A 24,527-nucleotide genomic window follows, 5' to 3' on the forward strand; every position below is an offset into this window, starting at 1 on the left:
GGGACGTAGAGACGGTAGAGTTACTACAAATTTGAGGTGGGTCTCTGCAATTTAATGAGTTCCAGATTAGCCAGAAAAACAGCAAGACTGTGCTTTAGAAGGAAATAAGCCGCAAGAGTAGTTTGTTTTGTTTTTGCGTGTGTATGACGTGTGCTCGTGTGTGTATGAGTACAGACTCACCTGTACCACAGCACGTGTGTGGTAGTCAGGGGGCAACTTCAGGCTTTTCCTCCCCTTCTGCCTTACTTGAGATAGAGCTCTTCTTTTAACCCCAGCTCACACCAGGCTAGCTGGCTTGTGAGCCTCCAAGCACTCTGCTGCCTCTACCTCTCCCCTCCCTGTAGGAGCACAGAGCTTGTAGATGCTCGCCTCTGTGCCTTGCTTTCTATGAGTTCTGGAAATTTAAACGAATTCTTTGTCCTTGCATGGGAAACGCTGCCCCCACTGAGCCATCTCCCAAGCCCTAGGTTTTAATCTGCAAAACCAATTGGTTACACTTTCGTTTCCTTCCAGCTCTCTTACTGTCCTTTCTCTCCTCTCACCTTACATTTTTTCCCTCCTCTTCCTCCTCCTGCCTTTCTTCTGTGCCATCTTGTTTTGGGTACTGACAGTGTCAAGAACAAGCTGGCCTACTGTCCTCTAGGAACCAGTCCATAATGGGGATGAGACATGCCAATAACCAGACCATGTGCAAAATGCTTCAGGGCACAGAGGAACTAGCCATAGCAGGACAGCCCGGCGGCTGATGCTTTGGGAATGCTGGAATGATTATGGTGGTTCTTCAGTGCAGTAGGAAGAACCCACTTAGAAAGAACACACCACATGCAGGGTTTCAGAAGGTGGCACAGTGTAACCAGAAGTTCTGGAAGGTGCTGCTGGTGAAGGGGGTAGTGAGGCGAGGCAGGTCAATGGCACTTTTTTAGGAAGTGCCTAACCTGCTTAGAATTTGTACTTTCTCCTGCAAAGAGACAGAACTGGAAAGCCTCCTAACCATCTTTGTAGAGAGGTTATAAATACTCTGAGGCCAGAGTGTCTTCTTCATCTTTTCATTCTTTATGTTGCCTGGCTCTGGTCCTAGATTAGGTAGGACAGTGCTGATGATAGCCCCTTAGAATCATGTATTCTTGTCATATCATTAAGATAGGATGAGTCAGAGCAGTGAGACTTTCAAATGGACAGGCGAGCGTCTTATACCATGTACATTGTGCCTTAGTACTCCTGAATTTAAATTACTATCTGCTTTAATCTTTGTCTGCTTGCTTGCCTGGGAGCAAAGTCACCTTTGGTGACTCTGAGGATAAAGACCAAGTTGAGAGTGGCTTTCGTGGCTGCCATTTGTAAAAGTAACTTTTATTTTCCTGACTTAATTGTCATCCCCAAGGCTTACTGCCTCTGTCTGCTAACATAGGCCTTATCCTGGATGCTTCTAGCCTCTGTACAATCTAATCTAGGCCTAGAATGTTTTCAGCTCCTGAGACTTACTGCTGAATAAGCTCACCCTTTTTAGTTCTCTTGAACTCTGGCTGGCTGCTTCAACGCAGCTGTTCTGGCTCAAACCATGCTTCCAGCTGACTGATTCAATCTGGCTTCTCTCAGTTTCTCCCTGAATTGCTCTGCTTGTCCTCAAGCTAACTCTAGCAATCTGTTCTAATCTTCTGGCCTCTTCTCATTCTCTGGCTCATTCTGTCTTCACCTGTGTCTAGCTTGTTCTCTCTTCAATCTGTTTCTGTAAAACTCTCCTGGTAAAACTTCCTCTGAATTCCACAAACTGAATTGCCATGAACTCTGCTCCACTGCACTGCCTCTCAACTCACTGACTCAACTAAACTGGCTGACTAGAACTTGGAGATCTGCCTGCCTCTGTCTCCTGAGTACTGGGATTAAAGGCTGGTACCACCAGGCCTGGACCTAAGCTTTTCTTTACCTGAAACTTTCTCTGTTTCAAGGCTGGCCTTGAACTTGGAGATCCACTTGTTCTGTCTCCTGGGATTAAAGGTGTGTCTGTATTCCAGCCAGATCATACAGACATAGAAGGTCTTTGGATGTGACCTTACCTAGACCAGCCATGTTCTGAATTAAAATTCCTCTACAGCTGTTTACTGTGTCCGGTGCTGTCTCCCTATTTAGGTCCTGTCACTGTGTCGTTTCCCTGGAGAAGCCTTCACTGTCCCAACTTTCCCACAACAAGCTCAGCACGTGATCATCCTTCAGTTAGCATCCTGTTTCCCTCCTGTCCTCATGAGCAGATGATGTCTGCACTGTCCCAAAGCCTATCTCAGTGCCTGACATTTAGTAGATACTCAACACAAACATCTATGCTGCCATGAGTAAATTCCTGAGGTGATTAGAGGGGTGCACTTACATTGCGCCTTCAAATGAAAGCAGTGAAGGTCAGAGGCCACATCACTTGCCTAAGATAAATAATCAGTAAAAGGCAGACCTACAACTCAGGGACAGCTGCCAATAAGACCTTCCTCTTGCTTCTGGTAGACACCTGATGAAGGCCTCTTCATGCCTGTTTCTGTGACATGAGTCCACCCACCTGTTGGTACAATAGACGGCACCCCGAAAGGGCACAAACTCCGCAGTCAGTTTGCACTTAAGTCCCACCTCCACTGTTTGCTAACTTCTGTGCTTGGGGCAAGCTGCTCAATCACTCTGTGACCCAATTATCAAGAAAATAGGCAATATCCACTTGGTGGGTTTGTTATATGAGTTAAAATAAGTTAGAACCTACATGAAATGTTACCAATGCATACATAGTAATGTTAAGCAATTACTGTCAGAATACATTTTTCCTTTTCCATGTCTTTACTGCAGATCAAAATTCTCTATGGGAACAAGACAGCAACTTGTTTTTATTCTGTGAATATTTTCTTTTGTCATTAGACTGTCTGCCCCAACTCCTTTGTGTTCTCACAGTTTAAAATAGGTCATATCTACAATCCAGAAAAATTGCATTCTATCTCTCAAGCAGTGAATTTCAGTGTTTTCAGATGCACACATTTCTGCACACCTACACTCAGGAGAAACTGTGCTGTCATGTAGTAAATGTGTGTCCTTAAGAATGCTGCTCCCTCAAATCAAAAGCATTTTCCCAAACTAAGCTGGATGCTATCGAGCAGTTTGATTAACTGAGCTGTTTGTTGGGGAGTGATTTATGTTCCTCTTGTTTCCCCTGTTTTTCAGAGCAGGTGTGACTTACAGGAAATTTTAAAAGGAAGGAAGATAATTACTTCCCATATATAAAGTTGTATGCCAGAATTTTAGCGTTTTCAACATGTTCTCTCAAAATGGAATTTTTGATCCAACTTCTTCATTCCTTCCCCGTCCTTGGTTGCTCACTGTGGATGTTATTAACAGCCAGCTTCTTATGGCTAGCGTATGGAGTGTGTGTGTGTGTGTGTGTGTGTGTGTGTGTGTGTAACTTAGCTGTTTACCTCAGTCTTAAAATAAGCTAGCAGCGGATTTGTGTTCAAGTGAGAGAAATAACAGCAGTGCAGTTGCCAGCCTGGGCCAGGCATTACTGCACGGTGGTTCCTTGTTGCCAGTCCTTGCAGGAGTGGCCTGCCTATTCTGGAGAGGAAGCCATGACTAGTGGAACTCAGAGGGGGCAACTGGCCTGCACTAGGCTCTGGAGGGACAGGTGTTAATGAGATGAAGCAAGCCTGGCAGCGGAAGTTTTACAAATGAAAGCCTTTGAGGGTCCAGCTGAGGAATGGGTAATTAATTTTCAGGCATCGTGGATATAATGAAGATTTGGGGCTGGGTGCTTGAAAGAGCCCAGGGCTTGTTTTCAAGACAGTGGCTTTAACGTGTGATTTCAAGACCAGAGCATCAACAATCCCTTGGAAACCTACCAGAAGTGTGCACACCGCACCTCCCCTGATAGCCTGCTGGTGATCGGTGAGGTCACAAGCCCTCTGGGGATTCTGATGCTCACCCAGGATTGAAAGTAAAAATGATTGAAGAGAACTCTAGGCGTGCTGAGTAGCCAGGACTAGAAAGGCAAGGGAGACTTGTGAGGGCTGTGCCAGAGCCCTGGGAGAGGTCACTGGGCCATAAGTAAGTTTGGGTGGTTCCATTGTGAATGAAACAAAGGGAAAATCATTTCAAGAAGGATGTAATGAGACTTGATGACAAAGTGGCCGTGGGAGTTTAAGATGTAAGATAGGAAGCCAATGAATGACCTGTGCCTGCATGTCCCCAAGTGCCACTGGCAGCAAGTACGTATGTGTACACACACACACCACGCGCGCTCCATTCAGGGGGGGGGGAGCTTTCACTTAGAGGCCATAACCTATTACACTTTAATTTATAGCTTTATCTTTTACCCACACCCAGCATCTACAGCTCTCAGCTAGATAACCTTTCCTGTGGGACCGACAATGAGCCAGGCACTCAATATCAATAATCACATTAGGGTGGCTGCAGTTACTAACGGCCAACTCCTTCTCTCCAAGTGCTCCATATTCATTACCCTTGCTGCTATTCATTCGTTATGAATGTCTGTAAGTTGCCTTCCCAATCTCCCCACCACTCTAGGTTTAATGTTTCTAAGCACTGAGTGGAGAAGCCAAGAGTCCAGATCCTGGAGGCACACAGCCCTGGGCTTAAAACCTAGTTGCACTGTTGAGCAGGTGTGTGGGCGGGAGGAAGTGCCCAGTCTTTACCCTCAGTTCCCCTGGCTCTCTTACAATGGAGATCATTATTGTAAGGACGTGTGATAATGAGTAGCCCTCTTTAGGTTCATTGTGAGAACTGAATAGGAAATGTCTGCCAGCACACAAAATCCATAGGAAATATTACCAAGCACTTACACAAAACTCCATTGGTTCATCTTGTTAAAAAATAGAAAGTTCCCAGGGCAGGAGAGATGGCTCAGTGGGTAAAAGCACTGATCGCTCTTCCAGAGGTTCTGGATTCAATTCCTAGTATCCATGTGGCAGCTCACAACTGTCTGTAACTCCAGGTCCTGGAGAGCTGATACCTTCTCCTGGCTTTCGTGGACACCAGGTGTGCATATGTTGTAAAGATATGCATTCAGGCAAAACACCCACACAATAAAATAATAATAATAATAATAATAATAATAATAATAATAATAATAATAATAATATGATGATGATGATGATGATGATTATTATAATAATAATACGTGCCTTGGCCTGGCACTTAAGGCTTTCTACAAACTGGTCCTGCTTTATTCAATGATTTGTATAGCTCAGTGCTTCAGCTAGACTGGACATGGTTCTCCTTATGTACCAAATCTATTACCCAAACCTAGGTTTCGATTTCTGTTGCTGCCTTAGTAAGTTTTTATCATTATAAGAAAAACATCAAAGATAATGAAACTATAAAAAGAAAAGGTCTATGCCACTCCAGAGTTTGGGAGAGTCCATTTCATGATCCTTGGACCTGGGCCAAGACAGCATTACCCTAAAGAGAATAAATAGCAAAGCCAAGCCACTCACATTATGGCTAGGAGACACAGAGAGGAGATGGGTAAGTTCCTCAATCCCGTTTGAGGGCAAACCCCAGTGACCTAAGGTCATGCTCCTTCTAGTATCTACCTCCAAAGAGTTCCATCAGCTTCCAGGAGTGTCACCCTGGGGAATGGATCTCTAGTACGTGGACCTTTGGGAGCATTCAGAATCTAAGTCACAGCAGTCCATCCCAGATGCGTTGTTGAATAGTAACTGTGGAGTGCTCAGAGAAATGATCTTGGCACTCAGTAAGAACTCTGTCTGTAGGAAGTGTTCTTGTTGGTATTGGGTGTCTGGAACATTTGCATTCCTAGCATGTCTAAGTCATCCAGTGCTTAGCCCAAGAGTCCGTTTTTTATAATCTCTGTCTTGTCTGGAAGGTTGTCAGCAACAAACCCTCATCTCTAATATGATTAATCTGGAATTCCTGTGGCCCTACACCCTTACAGCTCAATGCACCATACATAGCATTAGCAACAGCCAAGGTTCAACCAAACCATTTCCCCCAAATCCTGGGCACCTGCAGTACTGTGCTCGGTCCACCTTGCAGTCTGGCGTCTGGCCCCTGCCGTAAAATGCTACACTAGTAGTCGTAAAGCACGCCTTGAGTAGCTCCCGGCTCTTTGTAAAGTATATGTTGGTGAATTGCTTGATGATACTGGTAATGTTCTCTATGGGAATAACATTGATCACTGTAATACTAATCATTTTCTTCTTTCTTCTCAGGATGAACTTGACCTCACAGATAAACACAGGGAAGCCATGTTTGCACTTCCGGCGGAGAAGAAATGGCAGATATACTGTAGCAAGAAAAAGGTAAGATAGGCAGAGTGATCACAGTTAAACAGAAGAGTGTCCCTTCCCTTCTGGTTTCCGTTGCTCTCACATTTCATGAGCAGGACCCAGGAAGCCCTTTGTGATGTGGATCCAGTTTGAACGTGTCATGCTGTGGCCTTGCTACTCCACAGATGTTGTTTTTATGAGCAGGTCACTGTGTAATTGAGACCTAAAATAACACAGGGTTGTATGAGACAGGAACATCTTCCATGCCCTGACACAGTGGGTCGTATACAGGTGGGTTAGGATTAGTACCATGGCTTTATGTTTACATAATATAGGCAACTTTACATTTTGCTGCCTCTAGAGTGTGGCCTCAGTGTCCCCACAGTCCTAAGTGCTCTCTGGCCATTTCACATTCCAAACTGAAAACTGAGAAACGAGAGAAAGGAACCCACCCTCCAGCGTGTGCACACCACAGTACATGTGTGAACTTCACTGGGCGGTCAGGAGTCAGTGCTCTCCCTCCACCATGGGCTCCAGGGATTGAGGTCAGGGTGTCGGGCTTGCATCTGGGCAACTGTTCTACCCACTGATCCATCTTACTGGCCCTCATTTCAACAGCTCTACATCCCCTCAAGGCTCATTGTTAGGAGCATGACTGTACCTTCATTCTGGGCAGTCACTTGCAACTAAGAGCTGCTACTGTGCCACCTCAAGAGATGGGGCGAATGACACTGGGGACAATAAAACTACCAAAAGCCTCTCTTTGTAGCATCCATGACACGAGAACTGAAATGGAGTTCACTCTCCCACTTCTTAAAGCCTGCACCAGATTCTTAGACCATCCCCACATGTGTTCTCCCTTGTTCCGTCTGAGATTTGAACTAAGTAGGTTAAATGTCCAGGTCAGAGCCACCACCCCAATAACTCACTCTTCACCTAGGGACCCAGCAACAAAGGGCAGCAACCCAGTGTTAGGAAGCCTTCCATGGAAGGTCAGATGCAGTTTCGAGGCTCCGGCTACTTGCTTGGCTGTCTTTCAGCACCTCTGCCCTTGTGTCACCGGTGTGCCACCCGCCACAGAGACTCCTCTGTGTCTCAGTGGGTCCGTGTGCATACTGCTGTAGCTGACATGAGATGCTGTCGAGCCACTGTGCTCCTTTGACCTTTGCAGCTCTCTCTTCTCATGCTCTGTACTAGTCCAATAACAGCTTTCTTCACAGGCATTATGAAAGCTGCCACAAAATGTAAAGCATATTTAGTTTTCCACCTGTGCGGTTAAAACGGTGTGCCAGATTTCTCTTTGGTGGCCTTTGCTGAAAGATCTGTCCAGCTCTGATGCCTCAGGAGCCATCTTCAGGTCAACCCAGATTATAATCCTAAAGTCCTCATTGTTTAGAAGCTCCTGTCCTTGTCAGTCAGTGTACCTCCTCTGCTGCTCTTTCACGTTGGCCATGTCTTACCAAGTAGAAAACTCTTATGTTGAAAGCTCTTCCATAGCTCAACAGCCTGCAGCATTCACTAGAAAGAAAATTAAAAATGAAAATAAGATGTGTTCAGTGCTGCTTTGATGGATTTATGTGGTCATCTTTTTTTCCTCAATTATTTCCTTATGTTACTAATCTATGCTTTGTTTATTGTGTTTGTGTGCATGCCATGGCACTCATGTGGCAGTGTGAGTACATCTCGCGGGAGTCGGTTCTTTGCTTCCACGGTGTGGACCCAGGGATCGAACTCAGGTTGCAGGCTTCTGGGCAAGTGCTTTTGCCCACTGAACCATCTCACTGTACACAGAGGGTATGGTCTATTTGGTTAATCCTAGTGCAGATTTTTCCCCCCTAAATTCTGAAACATTGCAAATCAGGGTTGAGGATATGTCCCAGAGGATTAAAAAGGAAATGCAAATGGGAGCTACCTACTGGGGGAAAAGTTTTCTTCTTTTTTCATATTTTATTACATTCTTGACAGCAATTAAAAGTTAATCATGGAAACTACTGTCCCTTGCATTAGAGAAGGTAAATACTAAAAAATAATAATGACCTCAGGCTCACAGCTGCTGTTCTTTTTTCAATGTGATCGCTGGCTGTGGAATCCTGTTTTGTGAAGCATGAGGCCGTTCCTCCTCAAACTGGCTATGTTGCACAGATTTCTACATGTGCTTCTAGCTCCTGTGCAGAAGCAATGCAAAGCTCAGTTGGGATACCGCTTTCTTTAGAGACTCCCATGGGCTTATAGGTCTTGCTTACTTTAAGACAAATGGTTGTATGGATCAACTACAGATTTTTGTGTGTTTGGGGCTAGTGTCTAAATTGTTCATCTTATTTTCTGAGAGAAGGTCTGTCTCTAAACTGGAGCTTTCTGGTTCTGCTAAACTGTCAGGCCAGCAAGCCCAGGGACGCCCTTGCCTCTGCCTCCCCAGTACTGGGATTGTGGACACTAGCTGTTATATTTGGCTTTGTTATGTGGGTACTGAGGATCCAAATCTGGGACCTTGTGCTTGTGAGGCAAGCTCTTTACTAACTGAGCTATCGCTCCAGCCTCTTGGCTAGAACTTTCAAAGTGTTAATATTGTGTCTGTGGTCTAACGCTGGGGATTTTGGATATTGCAATAAATCAACATGTAATGAATGACTCTAATGAATAAAAACCTAAGCAGCAAAAGCATTTGCTGATTACCTCATCTCTCGTGATGTCTCTTAGATTGGGCTCCATGGAGGCCATCCTCTGCATTAACACAGATTATTTCCCTCGGAACTTAGGTTTTTCAGTTCAGGCTTATCACCAGTAAGCCAAACCACATCCATTTCTCAGGCAAGGGACAAACTACACCTATAGTTCCTTCAGATTTCCATCTCCAAGATCAGAAGCTAGGGCAGCAGCCCAGATGTACTGCCACACAGTCAAGCCACAGGGTAAGGGCCACAGCAGCCCCAGAAACAGACCACAGGAGCTGTGAAAAGCCAGCTTTCTATGCAAAAGTGAACAGAAGTCACAGATGTAAACAAGGCCAGAACAGAGCCCGCAGCAGGCAGGCACTTCTCAGCCAGCTGCCTTCTCCCCTTCCAGCTGCAGCCTGAATCCCAGCAGTGGTGCCTGTGCTTGTCAGCTGTGTGATTTAGGAAACTTGACTTTCTGAGTCTCTGCTTGAAAACTTACTTCCAAAGCCAAATGCAAGCAGTGAAAGTATTTCTGGGGTGAAAATGACAGAAAGAAATGAACTGGACTCCTGCCTAATTGACTGATAGCGGGAGGGTTGGAGATGGATGCTGTGGCCCCACTGAAACCAAAACACATCTCTCAGAGTTGCTGCACTGGCTGCTGCATCCTGGTTTACACACACAGAAATGTATTGTCAGATTCTTAAACTTGCATGGAAGTTCCAAAAAAGGTCCTGTTAGTAGAGTTGGGGGTATTTTCAAATAGGAAATGTTTGCGGTTCTTATCTTTAGAGGTAATTCCCTTTTTTAGCTCCAATCACAACATACCCTTTTGTTTAAATGAGGTTTTCCCCAGTCTCCAGCAAGAAATTGCATCTGTTAACAATCTCTGGACTTTAGACTGAAGCTTTTAAAACAATGAACCATCTGACCATGAAAGGCCGTGCTGTATTTACTTATTGTTCACGTGAGTTTTAAGTCCTGGGAACAGTAGGAACTAGTTCTTCAGTGGTGACAGGAAAGTACCACTCACTGCATCGTGGTGAATGCATGCACAGGAAGAGGTGTTTAGCTTCTGTCCTGGTGTGCCATTTAACCAGTGTTGGGTATCTAGACAGTGCTTCTGTCCCTTCCCAGAGTTTACAAAGCTGATAGAGCTGTAGATATTCTTTGGTGCAGAGACCACAAGCTATCAAGGGAGAGACCAGCCTTTCACAAGTGTGCCCTATCTTGCCTGCTTTGCTTCTGATCTCAAAAGCCTTGAATCTCATGGTTTGAGTCTTCATGGTGCATTTCTGTGTGTCTTATAGAGCCACTTTGAGAAAGATGAATTTCTAGGCACCTCCTCTCTTACAGGGTGTGCAGGCACGTGTGTGCGTGCATGCGTGCGTGTGTGCGTGTGTGCATGCATGTGTGTGTGTGTGTGTGTGTGTGTGTGTGTGTGTGTGTGTGTGTGTTTGCTTAATCTAGCTTCTCCATTCTGGCCATGGTTCAACCATTGTGATCTCTGCATATTGCTGATTTGGTACCGGGTACATTTTCAAGGTTATGTAATGGAGGAAAATTCAACTAGTGCTTTCTATTCCTTCTATTTGGTTTGTTTATTCTGATGAGATTAAGCCCCAGGTCCTTGGGAGTTCTCCTTTCAGTGGGAGCATGTGGCGGTGAAAGTTGTACTGCATTGGGGCACGAGGGTTGCTGTTCCTTCAGCTCCTGGAGATTTAGGGCAGCCATTGTTTGCAGTGCACAGAAGGGGTGATTTTATCAAAATAGAACATAGGGAAGACATGTGTGGACGTCATGGAATTAAAGACAAAAGGAACCCTCCCTTTTCTGCATAGCTGTCAAACAAGCCAGCTGAATAAGGAGGTAAGATAAGCTACTGTCCTGTAGCTGGTACCTTGCCTTGACCACAGGCTCTGCGCTGGACAAGAGCCGGACAGATGTGTAGACAGGCAGCTTGTTAGGAAAGATCGCATAGGTGATTTACTTTGATCTTTTTCTGTCTTCTATATACATTTCCCTATTTTTCTTTTTTTTAATTTTTAAAGATTTATTTATTTATTATTTATTGTATATGAGCATTTTATCTGCAGAGGAGGGCATCAGATCACACTATAGATGGTTGTGAGCCACCATGTGGTTGCTGGGAATTGAACTCAGGACCTCTGGAAGAGCAGGCGGTGCTCTAAACCACTGAGCCATCTCTCCAGCCCCCTCCCTATTTTTCTATAGTTGAATATTCTCTACCTTACCTTGAAATATCTTTATCTTGATTGTAAAAACAAAACTGCTTTGTTTGGAAAATATGCATATGGTTTTGAGTCAGTCAGTTTTCAGTGAGAGAAAGAGAACCCATAGGAAGTTATAGCTTGTCTGTCAATATTTTGGATTTGCCCCAGACAATTGTTCCTAAGCAATTCTAGAAGCTGGGGAAACTCTCAAAGACTGGCTTCGTATCAGGTGGTAGAGTGACGTATCCCTGGGCAGGAGAGAAGGGATAATGGATGTCAAGTGCAGACTGACAGCCATGTCTGGCCTCACTGCCTCTGACTTTGATGTGAGTGTCTCCTCAAAACTATGGCCTCCTGACACTGCTGGAGGCCGTGAAGCAGTAGAAGTATTTCTGGGGTGAACACACGCACGCATGCATGCACACAGCCCAAAGATAACGAAAGAAGACACAGAGAAAGGTCGCTAGAGCTGATCTGCCATTACCCTACAGCAGCCAAGAGAGCCACTGGCTGACCTAGAGTGTAAGAACCACAGGGCCATGGTGACTGCTACCTGCACTCCTGCATGAGGAGCTGTCCTGTGCATAACCCATCAGGAACCAACAAGGGACTATGCAGGCCAGCCTAGCCTATTTGAATACAGCAATGGCACCACCTAGTCTATTAAAATTGGGAGGAAAAGTATATATTTAAAATGCAAATAATGTTTGTTGTCATGATAGCCCTGGCCTTGCTTCCCTCCTGGAGCTTCAGGGTCCTTTTTTTTCCCCTCCTCAGTTCTCTTCTCTGGGAAGTTTGAGATCCGTGTGTGTGTGTGTGTGTGTGTGTGTGTGTGTGTGTGTACGTACACTGGCCATATAAGTAACTTACATGTAATTTACCAACTTACATGGTCAGTGGGAGCCAAATGTGTAGCACCTTGCTCTACCATCGACTTTGTTCAAAGTTGTGACGTTAAAATCCAGTCCTCCATTCTGCAGAATTATGTCCTAAGCTAAGAAACAGGCCTTAGTGCTGGTTGGATGTGATGAAAGTGTGTTTTGTACATTTGCAGACACTGTTATTATTATATTCTTAATCCTATCACTGGCGTAGACATTCTAGGTTTTAATAAATCTCCACTCTGCAAAAATCTTAAGAAAAATTAATAACCCCCGATAGCTTTCTAGTCAAGTCATAAATCTGTGCATCACGGCGCATGACTCACCAACCTCCTGAGAGGCAGTGCCGCCTGAGTGGAGAATCAGTATTGCACGGTCTGTCTGGCACTGCACAGAAGTTCCTGCTGCAAAAGAAGTCATTGAAATGCTCCACTTTCCCCATGTGTCTCACAATCCAATTGAAATTAAAATTAGTAGAAAAGCCAATGCTCTTTGGAAACAAAATCCAAGGTTCAGGAAACAAAAAGCATTCCACTCAAATACCCATGAAGCTATACAAAATACAAACTATTGCAAGTATGTAAAAATGGATAATCCACTTGGGATTGTTTCTTTGCTTTGGCTACAAAAGAAGCTACACTGTATTGATTCATTCCTCCTCCCTTTAGACCTTCCTGTGCCCTCAGGCCCATACCCAGGCAAGCTCCTGACTGATGGACGCCATTTTGAAACACAGGAAGCCTTTGAGGCCTGGGCTCCCTCCTGGTGACTAATCAGCATGTGCACACAGTGTGCCTGGTGGCCAGACACTGCTCTTTCTTCTGCTTACTGAAGCTGGAATCTTCATCTTGACCATCTCTTTACAAAAGTTTTGAAAGACTTTCCTTCTCCTCCTCCCACTCCTCCTCCTGCTCCTCCTCCTATTCCTTGACTCTTCTTGATTCATGAGACCTTGCCTTAGGAAGGAAAGGGAAAGAACTCCAGGAGGCGAACTTGTTTGTCTCTCAGGCCTAACTCCTAAACTTCTTGCTATGAGGACTTGGTCCCCAGGTTTGGAGGTTGTTGATTCTACAGTCTGATGTCTTTTATTCTCGCAGAATTATAAATGCAGGTAGAGGCATCCATCTCTTTTGTGGATTCTGTCTCTTGCTTGTGCTTCCCAGTACTTCAGCGAGTAGCATTGCTTTCCTCTGGCTCACACTTTGCCCATAGGTAGAGGGTGGAAGAGGGTGGGAGCCCCTGTATTTGTTCACTCACAGTCGGTCAAATGGTGACAGACATGACCAAGGAATATGCAGCTGAGGCAAAGTTATGTGGGGTAATGGGACAGCTCTCTGTGATGTTTTCTTCAGCCTCTAGACATGGGCTAGAGAAGCAGCTGCCTGGCTTCCTCTCCGCACCTGCTGCCTCCTCGCCCAACAGTGTGAAGACTGCCCCTGCCTCAGCTCCCAGCGCTTTGAGTGTGGACAGAGCTCAGGGGAGGGCAGTAACTCTCAGCTGCAACACAACAGCTATCTGTGTGTTCCAGATCATTAACTCTTTTGGTTTTTCAAGACAGGGTTTCTCTGTGTAGCCTTGACTGTCCTGGACTCACTTTGTGAACCAGACTGGCCTTGAACTCACAGCGATCCACCTGCCTCTGCCTCTCGAGTGCTGGGATTAAAGGTGTGCGCCACTACCGCCTGGCTCAGATCATTAACTCTTAAGTAGGTTCCTTAACAGCCCTGGTACAAGACAGGGTGGACAGTGTGTCCGTTGCAGAGGCTGGACTCCATGACCTGTCTGCCATGGAATTCTTTATCTGTGCTGTAAAGCACTTAAAGGCAGGATTATCAAGGAACAGCATTCTAAGTATGACTTCAGGACACTTGGGGAACATCTCACCCAGGCACATCAGAACACAGGTGTATACCTCATTTCCAACCCCAAATTTCTGCAGACTGAAGGTGTGGAATTTCTTTAGACATTAGAACAAGCTGCCATAGCAACCCATGGAACCCAGAGTATGTTGGATAGGAAATATGAGCAAATGGTCTTCGTGACAGCTGTTGATCTACAGAAAGGGACACCACTGTGCCTCATATCTGAGAAGCCACAAGTCTGTCAATTCTGGTTACCACTCTAATGAACTTCCAAGGCACGTGCAGCATAGGAGACATGCCAGACAGTGCACACCCTCTGTTAACGGCATTCCACAGAACTGAGGTGAATGGCCTACAAACAAATTCAAGTGTAAGTGGGGGCAGGGGTGCTGTATCTTGGTTGTTAATACTGAGTAACTGGAAAATGAAGCCTGAATCACTTGGGGAAAGATTCAGAAAAGATGAATGGTCTCATTAAGAAACAGTGGAAATTGATTGGCAGTTTACCTGTAGAGGGGGAACTTGGCACACATAACCATCTCTAACCTACAGGCTCTTCCAGTCTCCAGACTCTAGTCAGACTCAGATAGGATGCTCCATGCTTTCCACTTGGCCTTTCCCTGGTTCCCTATAGATTCTTAGTGCTATGGCTCCACATTCCAAGGCAGACTGCTCAAAGCAGGCCTGACTCACCAGCTCCAGGAAGTTAAGTTCATGAAAGACATCAATGTGAGGAAGTGGCCCCTTAGGAAGATAAAGGAAAAGGAAAGCTCTTTCCTGTGTGTGTTTCTCTTGTTTTGAGCAGTGGTCATGCACACCTGCTGCTGCTGAAGCCTCTCTCCTCTGGAAAGTAGGAAGAGCCTTTGGGCTTCCCTGTAAATTAGAATTTGCCACTTCTAATTAGAGGTTCCCAAAATCCCTCCCTCTGTAAGAATCTAGTGATTTGGGGAACTAGTTCCTGGTCACCGTAGAGACTGCCTGGAAGGACTCCACCCTCAGGTTGCAGTGTTCTGCACCCCCTGCCACTTCTCTAAATACTGCAGAACAGCGTTTGACTTGCACAGACTTATGATCTGCCCCACAGGGGAGGAAAGGCATTTTGTTTCCTCCATTTGTACAGTGTGCTTCTCCAGTAACCCACATAGATAGGTAATAAGGGCAAAGTGATATCTTCTAACAGAGGCTTTTTTATATCTCTGTAGCAAAAACAAAAAACAAAACAAACAAAAAAGGCCATCATTAATTCAGTAGTACACCAGGGAACCAGTGAAGGTGTAAAATTGGAAACACAGTTCTGGTTCTGCTACGGGACAGTTAACACCACGTTGGCAGTGTTTGCAGCTATTCCCAGGGCGCTCCCCTTAGTGAAATATGCCTTATGTGCTTACTATTACTCAGATTTTCTTTGTAATTTAATTACTGCTTCCAAAAGGTCTTCTCCTTCTAGCACATGTTTAGCTTTATAGTGCAAATCATAAACGCACTGTTGTCTGGAGAACAACTCACAGAATACTAGAGCCCGCTTGACAGCCTCTTGGAAGCTGGTGTAGTAACAGTAAGTCTGGTACCAAGATGTGTAGCCACAGAGCCCACAGACACCCACCACTGCCTGGACTTCCACGCTGTGTAGGAGTCAGTGCCCAGCATGTTAGTCTCCAACTGGATCATGTTGCACCTGGCTCTGTAGCTCTCTGTGGTGACATACAGGTCAAAACTGACGTTAACAAGCTTTACTGTAGTCATAGTTCTGTATTTATTGCACACTGTTAGTGTCACAGGGGAATGTGGATCTGCATCACTTCTGAAAATAATGTTTGCACACGTTTTTTTTTTTTTCTTTGTCATGAAAATGAGAGGGAATTGTCATCCAAACTTGCATTCAGATGTTGGCCTTGTACCTGTTGGGATGTAGTCTGTGCTGGACAGTGCTTTGCCTTAGACACCACCTGTGGAAATAAATAAAGCAGATGTCTCACAGGCTGGGAAATAGACTGTAAAGTTTCTGCCCTTGGCTTTTAGGTAAGGAGTAGAGCTGTTTCGTTAGCTCTACCAGTACTGTGAGCCCTCTGCTTGGAGCAGTCAGCTGGGGCTTGTTGAGGATCCTGGAGAGAGCAGGCCAGAGGGCACTTGAGAGCTGTTTGAGAAATATAAGTGGCTTGCTTTGTGCTGTTGCTGCTCACAGTTGCTAGGCCTCTTCGGGGAGTGCTCCTGCTGCTTTTTCTAGGGTGCATAATCTAGAGGAGATTAAAATGATAGTTGCTTAAGAAGTAAAACCAGTCTGACTTTCTCATGAGATTTACCAGAGTAAATAGAGGTCAGGATGTATAGGAAGGATCACTGTAACATCTTGTGCTATCAAGGAAGCACCAAGGCTTTCTTCCCAGGGGGTTCAGGAAGGAGTCTGGTTAGTCTTTTGAAGTTAGAAGAGGTCTTTGTAAACATTGGGGCTTATTGAGAACATGGGTTAATTATATGGGACTGTTGGTTGTGTGATGCCAGGAGAGAACTGATGTGCAGTAGGGACAGTTGTAGACAGCACTGTGGCATGGACTTGGAGCATGTTGTCAGATGCATTTGTGATCTTCGGTTTTGAAAGATTTGGTGGTGGTGGTGGTGGTGGTGGTGGTGTGTGTGTGTGTGTGTGTGTGTGTGTGTGTGTGTGTGTGTAAAACGTATGTGAACTGCCTGACATGGGTGGTGGGAACCAAACTCAGGTCTCTGAAATATCAGGAAGCACTCCCAAGCACTGAGCTGACCTTCCCGCTGAGTTGGTGATCCCGTGACCCTCCCAGCTCCCAGGTTTAGGAACACAAGTGGATGATCCACTAGGGGCCCATGTCTCACGTTCATGGACCCTCATGAAGAAAGCAAATAACTCACTTGTTGCCTTCTAGAATGATGTTTACCTCAAGGCAGACCTCAGTATATTCCTGGTGAGCAAAAGAATGAAAAGGCTAAGGGCAATTTTCTTCCTAGACCTAATACAGTATTACAGATTACCAATGCGATAAAAGTAGGACTTCTGGCCTGGAGACCCAGCATCAAAAGATAGAGACGGATTCTGCTTTACTGCTCGGATCCTAGATTCAACAGTATAATGCTAATGTTCTTCCAGGGCATGGCTGTCTGCAGACTTCTGAGCTTAAAAACTGCCCTGCTCTTCAGGGGCTCTAGTGCAGTCTGCTGTGTATTACTGGACATTGTGTACTGGACATTGGCTCCAGACCATGCTGTTAGAGGCTGTAGTCTGGGGCAGCATTCTTTTTTGTTCAGAGCATCCAAACCCACTGAGCACATGGCTGTATTGGATGCCTAGTTCTGGAAGGCTTAAACTTTCAAATATATGGAGAATAAAGTCCTAGAAGAGGGCATAGGACTGAAGACTCCCTTCCAGGGAATGTGGTGGTCCTCTCTTCCATGAGGGGTTGATTCAGCACATCCCAGACATGGCAAGAGAGACTGAAAGGAGTGACATGCATACGGACTCTGCAGCAGAGTGTTAGTCATGCGCGGTGGATTCCATGTTTTCACCCTCACTGGTTGTGTCTTCTTCGGCCAGGACATACTAGCCACATGTCTCTTCTCTCTGCTGATCTGCAGTTAGATGGGGAGATGCCAACTTCCCCTCTTAGTGTTCCGAGTGCTCTCCAGCTTTGTCTTAGCCCCATTCCAGAATATGTAAGGAGCAGACTTTTAAAATGTGATAGAATTACCAAAAGATTTCTCCCACCAAGGTGCAAATTGTATCTGATGCAACTGGTTGTTGGCCTCCTGACTGGTATTGGTTCTCTTTGTTAATTTAATCTTCATGACGAATATATATGTCTACTTTGGATTCCTTTTTGAACTGACACACATCTTACCAATGAGTTCAGCAAAGCCTTTGATATCAATTCATGCTGCTATTTTATGGTCTCAAAACTCTCAATACAGACTGTTAGACTTAGAGAACAAATGAAGGGGCAGTAATGTATTCAGGCTGATACGAGGTCTTTAAGGCTTTTCTTTTACAATACAGGACAGGCTAGCCAGAGGCTCTGTGGAAAGATGAGACCATTTATCTGGATTCTACTAGACTTTTCTGCTTGACACCAGAAAAGGAAAGGAGTGAGGTCCTAGGGGCCAGAAGAAGTGTTCTCACATGCCTAGAAGACAGAAGACATGGAAGACGCTCCTGTGGTGTGGATGAAGGGGCATGGTTACAGGAGAGCAGGGAAAACCATTCCACAGTGGCTCACACTAAGCATTGTCACCCATGTTGAAGTCTGCTAACCTAAGACTTTTGTTTTAGAGACAAAGTGTCTTTCTTGTAATAAACCAGTTCCACATATAGTTTATAGCTTGTTTTTGTTTAAAAAAAAAAAAAAAAAACTGCTAAAACATGGACTGTCATGTTCACCCTGACTTTATACAGTCTCTTCTTTTTAGCACTAAATGTTGTTGCTGGGGACTGTCAGGAGGGCGGGGCCTGTTCTGGCTCTTCTCTGAAAGACTTTGATCTTCCTAGAGGCTCCTCGGAGTGGCCCATTGTTGACATAACTATGAGAGAAGAGCCTTTCATGGGAATTTAGACAGATTGGTGGGAGTCCTCTCTGCAAATGATGGACTTGCATGTCAGAGGAACTTACGGAAAACTTGGTTAATTCATGATCTAAGGACGATAAACAGTGCTGTACAGCCAATAGAGAAGCGTTGGCGTGTTAAGGAGATTTGGGAAGAATGCATAATCACTGGTTCAAATTGTTGAAATGCTTGCTGAGTTTTTGTTCACAGGGACAGTTAGGCTTACTCCAGGCAGTTCCCAAGAAGCAAAAGTAAGACCAGCAAGTGCCGGGAGTTACAAGCAGGCGTCTGTGGATTCAGCATATGGGAACTGGCTCACAGCTCCTGTGAGTGCTGTTTCCAAGAGATGCTGTGATTTCGGTCCCACTAGTGATCAGCCACCTGTTATTAACCTAACAGGGGGACCCTGGGACAGGGAAGACCACTAGGGTGTCGTTAGGGTCAAAGGCAACCCATATAAATCTGTATGGATTTCCTTAAAAGCGGATAGACATTTTATAGCATTCTGAAAAGTCATTGTCTTCACAAGTCATCCTGACTCTTTAGAAAAATGACTGATGGTCTGAGACTGAGGTGGTGCTGGGTTTCCTGGTAGATGGAGACATCACTGTTCTGTAATCATCCTGTGCTTGCGTCCAACTGGATTTTGGTAACAGATGTATTTGATGTATAATTGTGGCAGTGGTCAGAAAATATAACCAAGGTTGGCAGGCACAGCGACCACATGAGTGTCTTGTAATGTAGCCATGGAGGGATTACTTCCTGAAATTGCCTGTATGTACTTGGCAAGCTTCATATAGCATTTCCATTTTGTTCTTGGCTAGGCTTGAAGGCAGGTGTCGTATGGACTGGAGGAAACAACAGTCCACGAGCCCGGCTTTGAGAACCTTAGTCTTCTTCTCAACAGAAAAATGAGTAGGAAAGATTAGGGACATGTATACAAATTTAAAGCAACTAATGATCTATACTGTTTTTTAATTGAGTTTATTTTTCTATAAAATGTGTTTTTAATTTTTAGTAATTTTAATTAATCTTTAATTACAACATTTCCCCCTTCACTTTCCTCCCTCCAACTCTTCTGTCCTCCCCCATTTACTTCCTCTCAAATTGATGGCCTCTTTTTCTTTGATTATTATGGTTACAAATACATACATACATACATACATACATACATACATACATACTGCATAAACATATAAGCATAACCTGTTAAGCCTCTTTAGTTTTGCTTGTGTGGCTATGGTTTCAGGACTGACCACTGGTACTGGCTAGCTAGTTAGGGGATTCAGCTCCTGTGGTGGCTTGAATGGGAATGGCCCCCGTAGGGTCATATATTTGAGTATCTGAATAGTCCCAGTGGTGGACTATTCAGGAAGGATTCGGAGGTGTGGCCCTGTTGGAGGAGGTGTGTCACTGGGAGATTGTTTTAAGATTGGAAAAGTTCACACCAAGTCCAGTGCTGCTCTCTTTGTGGGTAAGATGTAAGCTGCCAGCTACTGCGCCAGCACCGTACCTGGCCGCCTGTTGCCAAGATAGTCATGGGCTGACTAACCCTCTGGAACTGTAAGCAAACCCCCAATTAAATGCTTTCATTTATTGTGTCTCTTCACAGAAATAGAAAGGTAACTAAGGACCCCCCTGGAGAAAACCAATTCTCTTTCTCTCAGCAGTCATTAATTGCCTGCAGTCTGTCTAGGGCTGGAGTGTGATGAGACTTCTCTTCCCTGTTAGCATATCTATTGGTATTTGCATTGGGCAGCGCTTGGTTAGGCAGCCATATTGTTGTAGCATCGTGCATTCAGCCTCCTTGCCATTTCTTGGAGACACAGTTTCATAGCAGACTTCCTGGTCCTCTAGCTCTTACAGTCTTTCCATGTCCCCTTCCAAGATGTTCCCTGAGCCTTGAGTGCCAGAAGCCACTATACTGTTTGTAAAAGTCGGATTGAACTTTTTCGGAGAACTGTGAGTTTGCCATGGGGTAGACTTTCTAGGCATGTCAGTGATGCTTCTCTGGGAAACGCTGAGGTTACTGGACAGATTCCAAGCACGTTATAAAGCGATTCTGATTCACAGCAGATGTGGCAGAGGAGAGAAGCGTGGAGAGTAATCGGTGACCATGTTAGACTCTTGATGTGCTTCAGCCATCACAGCCATCAGCAAGCTACTACTAGCGCCCCACACCAGCCCCTTCACCTGTACTGGGCCACTTTCCTCTCACACAGTGGCGGATGAGCAGCTGTAACTCTGTCTTGTGCACAGCTTGAGATATCACTGTTGGGCCTTTTAAAGCACTTTGTTGACCCTTCACCCTGCCGGTTGGCCCACGTTCTGGCATGCTCTGAGAAGGCGTCATTGTTACTCTTTTTAAGATGGAAGAGCTATCATCCAGCAAGGCTGTTAGCAAGGTGTTCACATAGTGCGTCTCCATTTCCATAGAGCTCGTCCTTCTGTCCACTGGACCTGGTCTCAACGTTGTCGCCAACTCTTGACATTCATTTGAGTTTTCTCAGATGCCTGGATCATGGAGGCAGACTAATAGAATAATCTTCATCCATCTATCCCTTTCTGCCAAATTTTCTGTTAAAAATTCTAGACGTAGAGTGGACTGGCTTAGCATCCACTATATTCCTTAGTCTGTAGAACTGGGCTCATGAAGTTAGAGCTAATAATTTCATACAAGAAGGTGGCCATTTGTTCATTAATATGTAGATTTCTTAATCTTATGTTTTCTAATGGCATTTTCCTTACATATAGATCAGGTTTGATAGTTGTTAGTTGCCTTTCCTCTATAATGAAGACCATTGGAATAAAATTTGCCTTAGCTACACTGACACATCCCTCTGCTTGCAAATCTTTTGATTAAGCTTTAATATGCCTCCACTCTCATTGACACACTCAAGTTGAACTTTGCTAGATGTTTTAGCCACTCTAGACAGAGATAGAGTGTGCTTGTTTTCCTTTACAAATCTTATGGGTTCTCAATGGGTAACTTGCAGACTCATGGCTTTCATTCACTGAGTAAATGTTGCTTCAGCCTGTGGCTAGTGGTCTGATGAACAATTGTAGACCATACCCTTCACAATTGACGATTCTTTTGTACAACCTGCTCTGGGCCATACTGATAACACCTTTCACTAAAGAAAACTCTAATATACAGCACTTGTATATTACCATTTGTGAAACAATGTTACTAAAGGGTCCTATAGTGATTTCAAAGAAATCTACCTATACTTAAAAACTTAACTTTGTAATTCTATTTTGAATTCTATTTATATAAGTGAAAGACTTCAGCTGTTACCAAAGATAGATGGATGGGTGGGTGGATGGATAGATGGATAGATGGATGGATAGTCAGACTGACAGACAATAGATAGATGGATAAATGGATAGAGAGCTAGATAGATATATCACAAATTTTCAAATATGTGAGTATGGAAGTTTAGAAACTTTTAATATGCTTATGGGTATATAAATCTTATCCCAAGTACAAAGTGGATATTGAGATTAAAGTGTGTTTTAGAAATAGAAAGTCAAATGAGAGAGGACAATTGTAGATATTTGCTGTTGGAAAAAGAAAAATGTAGGGAAGTAGAAGACAGAAACATCCCAAACAAAACAGGAAGACTTGTCTTAATGAAATCACAAGAGAGCAAAGACTTGGGGGGATACTGAATGTCTGTGCGAGCGACTGTTGAAAATATTCAGTTCTGCACCTAAATCATTGGACAATGTAAAAAATTGCAAGTTCTTGATGTTTGAGGTTGAGGCATAGTATTAAGTATTAAGTACAGTGGAGGCTGTGTTTCCACTATCTCACTGTTAGACTCTTAGAGTTTGTAGGAGCTTCAGAGACAATCTGACCTCACTCTTCTATTTTGTAGAGAAGGAAAGTAACCCCAGACATGTTCACACTTACCACAACTATCAACCGAGTCAAAAATAATAATAATAATAAAAAGGAAGGCTCTAGAATCTCATCTTCAGATGGCTTGAATTGATGGCCTTCCCATCATACCATCCATCTAAAAACAAGACTTAGGTTTTTGGGGGAAAAAGGGGGTGGGGGAAAAACCAGCAGAGAATTAAATAAGTTCAACTATTGCTGTTCTAATTATTGACAGGCCCTCAGATATAATGACCATAACCATACATGTTTGTAATGTTTTCAAGAGGTAGCAAATGTTCTACTTTCATTTTGTTGTGTCAAATACCATAACAAGTCAATTTTGGAAAGGAAACAGTTCCTTTCCATTTGCAGATTACAGTTCATCAGGGAGGGTAGTCAAGGCAAGAACTCAACAGCAACTTAGAGGCAAGCCTACTTACTATCTGTACAGCATTACCTCGGAGCAAGTAACTCACTTCACAGGCAAAGAGGCATAATGGGTCTAGGATTGCTCAGAGAGTCACCATGACCATGAATAAATTTTAATAAATAAGAGGCTTTATTACACACTAGCCAGGACCATTCCCAAGACTGGAAATGCTCAGAGCATAGTGCTGAGTTACCTTAGAGGCTTATAAAGACAAAACTCAAAAGGCTACACACTTCCTGCCTACGTGTGACCAAGCACACATCCTTGCTTGTATACAGAAGCAAAAACACGTTGCTTGTTATCTTAAATGAACAACAGCCCCCAGCATTCCAGGAAGTTATCTGCTGCCCTTGGGCAAGTGGGCCTTACAGGTTAGAGGCATTTTTGTTTCACAGGTCTCTTAAACACAGTAATTTAAAATTAAATTAGAACATAAGCCATCACAGCAGTGCTGCAGGAACCATAGAGCTACTTTCCATATGCAACACAGGACCACTTGCCCAGAAAATGTACTGCCCACAGTAGGCTGAGCAGTCCACATAAGTTAACAACCAAGGCCATCCCCCACAGATATTCTACAGGCCAGGTTGGTCTAGGGAATTTTCACCTGAGGTTCTAAGCTGAGTTCTAGATTGGGTCAAGTTGACAGTTAAAGCTAACTAGGACACAAAAATAGATTTTAATATGAAATGTTCCTTCTTTGGGTATACTAAAAACATTTCATATGAATCTAGGATTTGTACTTACTGGGGACAACTTTTCAGTGTCATGAACTGTAGTCAATAACCTGTCTTGCGTGTGTGTGTGTGTGTGTGTGTGTGCACGCGCACGTACTTATTTTGTTTTTGAAATAGATCTTGCTGTGGTACCCAGATTGGCCTCAAACTCTTGATCCTCTTGCTTCGGTCTCCCAAGTGGTAGGATTGTAAATTTGATCTACCTTATCTCACTACAATAATCTATCTTAAGAGAGGAAACAGTTCTTTTTCCCACAGACTAGAATAAGCTAATATTCTTGCTTAGGGAAGTGATGTAATAAGATTGGTAAGGAAGATAGCAAAAATAGGCTTAGCTGAGTGAAGGAAGGAAGTGCTTGTATGCAAGCCCAGAGTCCATAATGCAGGGTTTAAGTTCTGTAGAGAATTCCTCAAGAAGACTTTCTGTATTTGGGGGTGTGGGACAGAGCAGATAGGTCAGACAAAAGCTTTTTAGCTGTTCTCTATGCACGGCTCATGAGGCTTGCTGTCTATTCACAGAGAGAGCGCGCCCTGGTCCTTTCCCAGTACTGTTTCCACTCCATCCGCAGTGGCTTAGTCTTCTCTTGCCCCTTTTCTTCTTTGGTCAAATGATGTGATAACATTTACTATGAATCATGAGGCCGACTGAAGGACACGGTGATGCATGACATGCCGTGTAAGCGTTTGCTGTTGCTTCCATCATACTTGACGTGCCTATGCAATCTTGGCAGTCATAACTACTTCTTCCATAGCTAAGTAACTGGACTGAGATGGGTGGCCCACAGGATACTAATGCCAGAGGCACAGGGCATGCTTTCTCTTAGCAAGGACATACTTGCTGCCAGGAAGATTGTACACCCTAAAAGTGTCTTCACCTTGGCATGTCTCAGTGCCCTCACCTCTTTATAGGGTGCCCTCCAACTCCCACCCAGAACAGTCACTTCCATTTTTCAGATTCCTCAGTGAGAACTAGAGACTCATAGAAGAACACTGGCTCAGACTTGTATTCCA

At 44.4% G+C, this 24,527-nt stretch overlaps 1 protein-coding gene across 4 annotated transcripts in view; it reads left to right on the top strand.

Moving 5' to 3' along the window:
• The window catches only part of Daam1 (dishevelled associated activator of morphogenesis 1), a 157,172-nt gene that overhangs the window by 76,958 nt on the left and 55,687 nt on the right, over window positions 1-24,527 (top strand). For all 4 annotated transcript variants that reach the window (XM_051147270.1, XM_051147277.1, XM_051147263.1 and 1 more), the window contains exon 3: window positions 6,213-6,302. In XM_051147270.1, coding sequence (XP_051003227.1) covers window positions 6,213-6,302 — 90 coding nt within the window. The remainder of the gene's footprint in view (window positions 1-6,212; window positions 6,303-24,527) is intronic.

Source organism: Acomys russatus, chromosome 1 (assembly GCF_903995435.1).
Source record: "Acomys russatus chromosome 1, mAcoRus1.1, whole genome shotgun sequence".
Classification (NCBI taxonomy): Eukaryota; Metazoa; Chordata; class Mammalia; order Rodentia; family Muridae; genus Acomys; species Acomys russatus.